Source organism: Pinus tabuliformis, chromosome 3_2, assembly GCF_031772625.1.
Source record: "Pinus tabuliformis cultivar Carrire ecotype Pingquan chromosome 3_2, CPIR1, whole genome shotgun sequence".
NCBI lineage: Eukaryota > Viridiplantae > Streptophyta > Pinopsida > Pinales > Pinaceae > Pinus > Pinus tabuliformis.
Window position 1 is genome coordinate 1047550573 of NC_142302.1, and position 7769 is coordinate 1047558341.

At 37.0% G+C, this 7769-nt stretch overlaps 1 protein-coding gene across 2 annotated transcripts; it reads left to right on the forward strand.

The window, feature by feature from the left end:
• Positions 1-1486: 1486 nt before the first annotated feature.
• Positions 1487-3929, forward strand: LOC149184184 (uncharacterized). Of its 2 annotated transcripts, XM_089417417.1 has the most exons (4): positions 1487-1604; positions 1765-2104; positions 2713-2949; positions 3136-3929. In XM_089417417.1, exons 2-4 carry the CDS (start codon positions 1844-1846, stop codon positions 3601-3603), a joined length of 966 nt encoding a protein of 321 aa, XP_089273543.1. In that variant the 5' UTR covers positions 1487-1604; positions 1765-1843; the 3' UTR covers positions 3604-3929. The 2 variants fall into 2 exon arrangements, with proteins under 2 accessions (XP_089273543.1, XP_089273542.1); XM_089417416.1 differs by lacking the exon at positions 1487-1604 and having other exon boundaries at positions 1614-2104.
• The last annotated feature ends 3840 nt before the right edge of the window (positions 3930-7769 follow it).

Consider the following 7769-nt stretch of genomic DNA (forward strand, 5'->3'; position numbering starts at 1 on the left):
AGTAGGTTTCATAAGCATTTGAGAATTGTAAACACATATATTTACACTTTTGAGCATAATAGAGAGGCCTAAGCCATTGGAATCTGGACCAAGGAGACATAGACCAGGAGGGGTGAACTCCTTCATCATGTTCCTGTTGTGATGTGTTTTTGGTGATATTTTGTACATGTTTTTGCTGCTGTTCAGTCTCTTATTTATGTTAAAATAGCTCATAAAATTAAGATAAAAACTCATTTTATACTTGCAAAACTCATGAATCCTTAAGCACAATGAAAGCATTTTGTTTCTAATCTGAGGAGGATTTTAGCACAACAATCTAATATTCTAAATCAAATAAGATAACATGTTTGCCTCTTCTCTCTGCAAAAATGTGTGCACCATGCCAGAGTGGGGCTGTGGTGCATTTAATTGTGGCCATCAACCACATAAAAAATATAGGAGAGACAAAAGGAAATTTACAAAGATTCCTTATCTTAAAATATGACAACATCCTTCCAAGAAGACAATTTGTTATGACTATCGTAAGATGGAGCAATTAAGGCCTATGCTCCACCACCATTGATATATCAAATCTCATTCAAAATGATATTCATTTGGCACTAAGGGTTTGGAGGTTTAAATGTAAGATGCCTCAATATTGGATTTATCCTCCATCATCGTTCCTATGTCTCCAACCTTCATTTGAGCTCCTTTGTGTCCTAGACTGGTGGTTTTGGTTGGGAATCCTGATCATTATTAAGGACTGTCGAAATAAGTGTTGCACCTCCTATGAGATTGCAGACATTCACAGGCAAATGGGGGAAGAGTATTTCGTAACTAAGACCCAAGAATGACTCGACACTCACAAAGTATTGTCAAATAAACTATGGCCATACATACCTTGGAATTTCATTTGATAAAGTTCATGAAAGTCTAAGATTATAAAATCCAAAAATTAAAAATAACGCTGAATTTGCTTTTAGAAAAAATATATGAAATATCAAGACATTAACATAAATGTGAAGAAAATGAGTTAACTCACCTTCGAAGTGTGTAACTAGTTATCTAATTTGGCTAAATATACAAAATGTCAGAAAAACACATAATATAGAATATGAGGCAAAATAAATTAGCCAAATTCAAAATGTCGAAGAATAAGACAACAAAACTATGATTAAAGAAAACAAAAAAGATTCAAAACAAGTCACTGCATAATCTTAGTTTTTAAATTTTCAAATATCTAGTAAATTACATATATTTGTTTTCATTGAAATAATTTATATTATTTAGATAATCTTCGGCAAAATTACATAACCAATAATTTATATTGTTTTTATAATTTCAAAACTTATGACATAAAAAGCTGTATATTCTGCCATCAAAACTCGAACATGATTCCATTTACACGCTATTCTAAATCTTATATCAGAGGGCTAACGAATTCAACCACAACTTTTCTTGATATACTCTAACCACCACTGTTAGAAAATATTATAATTAAAAATAATAATTATAAAAATATTTCTAATTATTGAATATCCATGGCATGTCAGAACGAGGGCAAAGCCTCAACCATATTATTTATCCATGCCTTCTGAAGCAGTGGAACACCATTGAAACTTTTAAGTACCTGACTTAAAACGACTACAACTCTGCAACATACCCTTGAAAATTAAAATATCCTCGCAATAATTTTAATTTACCCGATTTCACTAAAATATTACTTTTGGAAGCTCAATCTAATTTAATGTCCATTTTATAAATATTCTTTGATCTGATATTGGCAGAAGCTTAGATAACCTAGACTGGATTTGAGATCGACAAAGCTTCGGCAATTCCTCCCAGTTCAATAATCGATGTAAGCATGGCGAAGGCATTACCAGCACTTCCAAGCCTTCAGATTGCACCTCCTCGCTTGCGGTTCTGCAAAATCTCCAAGGTTTCACCGGTGGTTTTATTACACAGACCAACTTCGTGCCAACTTCGTGCCAAATCTTCTTCTCGTGGAGCTGTGGAGATCCAATGGGGGCAGCTGATGGGCAGCCCCTCCTGTCCACCCAGATTTGTCTGTCTCTTCGAGGGCGGTAAAGGAAAAGGAAAACAAGAGCCAGATGACGCTGCTCAGGTATGTATGCTATCAATATTTTCTCAAACAATATCCCACCGTGAATGCACATGCCAACGTTTGCAGTGGCAGTTTTCCCCTTATTGGTGTTTAGGTTTTGAAAAGTTCATCTCCTGGCATAACCCATTTCAATTTAGAGTTTTCCCACACACTCAATTGAAATTCAGGGTGTTCTACAGCCTTTTATATACAAGCTATGGTACCAGAAATCTGAGCAGGTAACCCGTTTCTCATTTGGTTTCCCTTCCCATTCTAGCCTTGACATTACACTATTACACTACTAATGAATTCTATACGCATTTTATGTGCCGGAAGGTGATGCTGGGTTCACATTTTTTTGTTCCCCAAAACCCTCTCCCCCAATTTTCCGTTCCATTTCATATTTCCTGTTTCTGATAACATAGTGTGTATATGCGCGTATTCAATCATTCATACACTAAAACCTGCCGATGATGATTGTCAGAGTTTGTAAATTCAACGCGGTGTCCAGTTTATTTGTAGAATCAAATTACAAATTTGTCCATCTGTCTGTAGGATATTTACTAGTTGTTGGACAGTCTGAGAGTCCACATTTCCAATGATGGTTTGTTGGAAAATTTTCTGTGAAGGGTGCTGCAAGGAAAGCTTTAGAAAAGGCTCTGGGAGGGAAGAGGGGTGCATTCAGTAAATGGGAGGAGACACAGAAGAGGGAGGCAGATTTCGGCGGTCGTGGGGGTGGGCGTGGGGGCAGAGGATGGTTTGGTGGTCGTGGTTGGTGGGAAGGGTTTTTTGATTCTGGCGGCGATGAGGAATTTTGGGAAGAAACTCTGCAAGTGACCTGCGCATTCTTGGCGTTGTGTTTTGTGGTAATGTAGTCAGTCAGTACAAGTATTATTTCTATTTGCTTATAACCTTTGTTCATATAATGGTACAGTACTACTGTAGTTGAGTTTATAGAGTATCTTTTAGTGTAAGATAATCAGGACGTGGTTAATTATCTTTCTCTTCAGATTTGTACGTGCGTCCTAATAAGTTATGGCATTGTATGACAGTATGGGATGATTATTGCGCCAGAAAAAGTGCCTAAAATCATGATTCTCATCACGGCGTATTCCATGGTGTATATCTTGAATACAATATATCATTACGCGTGGGTGTTGTGGGAGAAAGCTAAAAGCTATGCAATTCTGAGCTATTCATCAGTTTATGGGTCAAGATCACCTGGACCTTCTCTTAAGTATGAGGACAAAAGGAAATACGGGATGAACATAAGTGACTGGGACGAGGGGAACGTGTTGATGGACACAAGTGACTGGGACAAAAGGAAAAACGGGATGAACATAAGTGACTTGAACGAGGGGAACGTGTTGATGGACACAAGTGACTGGGACGACCTTCTCGTAAGTACGGAGACAAGGAAAAACGGGATGAACGTGTCAATGGGTCAAGATCACCTGGACGTTCTCGTAGGTATGGGGACAAAGGAAAAACGGGATGAACGTGTTGATGGACATGAGTGACTGGGACGACGATTGACATTTTTAAGCTCTCTTTGGTTGGTGTTGCTTGAAGTTCATGTTACGCAATAGAATTTTTCACTGATAGCTGGATAGAAACTCTTCTTTGATAGGTTTTCCATTCCTGTTATGACATTGTGATGTGTGATAGTCTATCACATTGTTAAGTTGTAACGTGAATAATTTTATCAAATTTGTAGAACTTATATCCAATTTAAAGAGTGTACAACCATAGACATTTCATTATCACTTTTAGAACTGTAAACATAGATTGATTATTATTTTTGTTTTGTAAATAATGGCTAAATGGGCAGAATGCTTTATTTGTATTTTTCCAGGGGCTTCTCTGCCTTCCAGCAAGTATTAGATTTGTTTGTTAGAAGATTTCTATATAAACTCAAAATGTCCTTGTTTCTCTTACTTATTCCTGTAATAATCTTGATGGTTGCTATACTTAAAGTCTTAAATGTATTGCAAGGCAGTGCATAGTTTTATAATTACTCTCATTTGACCAAATGTAGTGGCTTTTCCTTTGACAAGGTCTCTGAACCTGTTCTTATTTCTAACATGATTGAACCATTTTTCAGTTCTTTTATCAGTATATATTTCGTCAACCCTTCTCTCATCCTCTGATATATCTGTTATAGATGCTTAGAACAATGAAATCAGTGATAGGGATAAAGAGTATCATAGTAAACTGATCTCTTAATGTGGAAAAGGCTTGATACTTGACTGCTCTTGCATTGATGAGCATCATAGCCTTTTGATATATTTTACTATAGTGCTTATCTATACATAGTAGAAACTTGAATATAGCTAGTTAAACATGTTTCGACTCACAGTGCACAGCTAAATGAGTCTGTAGGATATACTTGAAGATTGTTTGATTCAGAGCCCCCTCCTGCCAAGGCTATTCTCATCGCATTCCAATGAACATGGATGTACTTTGAAGTCTTTGAAGGCACATGCCCTTGCTGCCAATCAGGGCACAAAGGAGTTGAAAGACTTAAACAGCGCAACCAGAAATGGAAAAGCAGAGATAAGAAGCAGGAGCAAATAAAGGAACAAAAGTCATCCAAAGTTGCTTATGAAAACTCCCATTTAAAAGGTAACAAACCTAAGACAGAGAGAGTCAAATGTGCCTATTTCAACAGGCTCGAAGTAGACTCGAACACGATGAACGAATGTGCATGAAGAAGCAACTTGATCATTTAACTCATATTCCTGAATATAATTTCATCAATGTTTTTGGTTAAGTCAAATAGAGTTCATTAGTAGAGGAGACTTCGAAGGCACACGAGAACAAGAAGGTGAGAGGAAAATGCATTGGTCAAGCACTTGTATCTTCACCTTCCTCATGGGCTATGTCACAGGGTTCGGCGAACCTGAAGGTTCAGGTTCAAAATTCGCCGAACCTGAATTTTTTTTTTGAAATTCGTTCAGGTTCGCCGAACCTGAAAGTCGAACCTGATCGGCGAACCTGAACGAATTCGAACCTGATCGAACCTGATCGAACTTGAAAATCGAACCTGAAAAATCGAATTTGAAGATCGAACCTGAACGTACTTTAAGGCGAATTTCAGCGGTTTTTTTAAGGTTTGATGGTTTTTTTTTTGGCAGTTTTGGGTCGCACACCGGTTTTCTTCATCGCTTCCCAGCCTGTTTCTCATTCCGTTTCCAATTATGTGTTAATAATTTCATTGTTGCGGCTGCCTAGCTGTTTCTCATTCCGTTTCTGTTCCCGTTGTCATTCCCATTCCCCCATTGGGACTACATTTATACACCACCATTCTTTTTTATATGCATGAAATATGCAGGGAGGGGAGTGGCCCGTGGCCCGTGGCCCGTGGGTACACGTTGCTTATCCGCCAAAACTCTGTAGTCTTTTTTCTTGTTCTGTTTTGTTTCTCGTTATGTAACATGTTTATGTTTCCTGTTTCTGGTAACCGTAAAGCCTTTACTAAGAGGTTTCTGCAGATGCTCGTGAGATAGTATACAGTTTCATTGTTAAATAGAGGGGCGCATATTCAACAATCAAAAGCCTGGTCATGTGTAAGTCTGGACTCTGATGTGTTGAAGAACTCTATAGTCAGGTAAAAATAGTGATTATTCTTTGTCCAAGAATGGTTTTGCCTCGTCCTACTGTGCTTGTATTGTAAAAATAAATTCTTCTGTTCCTTGCAATTCATATAGCCCAGTTGCAATTATAAATTAGATTGCTTTTCTCGTTGGTAATGGACTTGTATTGTAATGTAGATAATGAAGAAGCTAAATTGCCTTCATTTAGTATATCTGCTTTTCACATTTCTTTAAACACAAATTCACTTTTAGTGTATTAAGAGGTTTTCGCAGAACTAGCATATATAGTTTTGTCGTCAACAAAACCAAAAGCCTGGTCTAATACAAATCTAATAGTGAAGAACTTGACAGTCATCGGTTTTCAGTTGAGTCTGGGCTTGTAGACTTGTAGTATAGACTCTAGAATCCATTACCTTTTTATCTAATAGATATGTATTTAACATTTTCTGATCCCGTTTTTGAAATGTAGCTTTGCCATGCACTGGTGGATGTCTGAACCTGTGGATGTCTACCACCATTTTTTCCCAGGCGTTTATAAATGCCACCAAAATTGAGGAATTTTTTAAAACCTACAACTTGTGAGCAAGATGTAACATTATCAACAAATTTATTCTGCACTTGCTTCTCAGTTTTCATATTCATACTGATATTTTTAACTTTTTGCTATAACATACCATTGTCTTCTCTATCTACCACATCTTCAGTCTTATTTACAAATTACAGGGGGGGCAGCCTCTTTGTCAATAAGATCATCTTCCACTGTGTCTAAAACCCAAAGATGTTACAATTTTGGGCAATTTCAAACAATCTTCTCCAACTCCCTGCTACCCATAAGTTATAACAGCATCGTTGAAGTTCAGCTCCATTAAGTTATTGCAAACAGAATAGATTGTTGGCAGATACTCAAGAATAACTTCCCAAAATCCTGACAAATACTGTTTATGGATCGATTTTGAATTTTCTATTATTTTGTCATATATATATATATATATATATATATATATATATATATATATATATTGAAAAATATGTATAGTCGAACCTAATGCCGAACCTCATTCGAACCTGATCGGAAAATTCGAACCTGAATCGAACCTAATCGTTGTCGAACTCGAATTCGAACTCGAACCGTGTGACATAGCTCATGGGTACTTGACTTAGGTCCATCATGCCACATGGCTTCAATTTAGGATGAGTTTACATCACTGGAGCCCAGTACCAACCAACTTGGTTGGGGATGATACTTCTGTTGAGGTGTGTGGGAGAGGATCTGGTGACATGAATGATGGGACATTCCAAGACATTCTATGTGTTCCTTCGTTGTCACCAAATCTCTGTTATTCTACCAGATCGCTTATTTTGGTTTAAGCAGGAAAGTTGAGTTTGGTTCTGTGGTCATTAGTGAGATAAACATTGGTGCCACAGTTGTAATGGGAAAGGCTGAATAACAGCTGAGGCTGTATCTCTTCCCAAACATTCTTCCCAAGCAATGTTGCAAAAGTTGGACTTGGGAATAAATTGGCAAGGGTCTGAAAATTGAAAAAGTCGTAGAAGTCGGGAGAATATAAAAAAAATGGCAAAAACTCGCAAAATTAAAAAAGTACACCAAATCTCTGTTATTCTACCAGGGTCCAGATCGCTTATTTTGGTTTAAGCAGGAAAGTTGAGTTCACTACTGGTTCTGTGGTCATTAGTGAGATGAACATTGGTGCCACAGTTGTAATGGGAAAGGCCGAATACCATGTTGAAATTTGGTACTGGAGGACAGGTGGTTCCCTAAGGCTTTGATCTTTGGCCTAGGGAAAAGTGTCCAAAAGAATTTAATTTTTCTCCTAAAGTAACTTTATAATTTTTATAAAGTTAAATCTAATTTGAAAGTGACTTTAAGTGATAAAGTTACTAAGTCTAATTTTAAAGTGACTTTATAAAGTCAATGAAAAATTAGAAAGGAAAAGTGACTTTGGAAATAAATGACTAAGTGGGTCTTTATTAAAGTGGGGTGAATTAAAAAATAGAAAGTGAGATTTAAATGAGCATTTAATCTCAGCCATTGATCTAAATCTATTTCAGCCATTGGATTTAGGGATCAC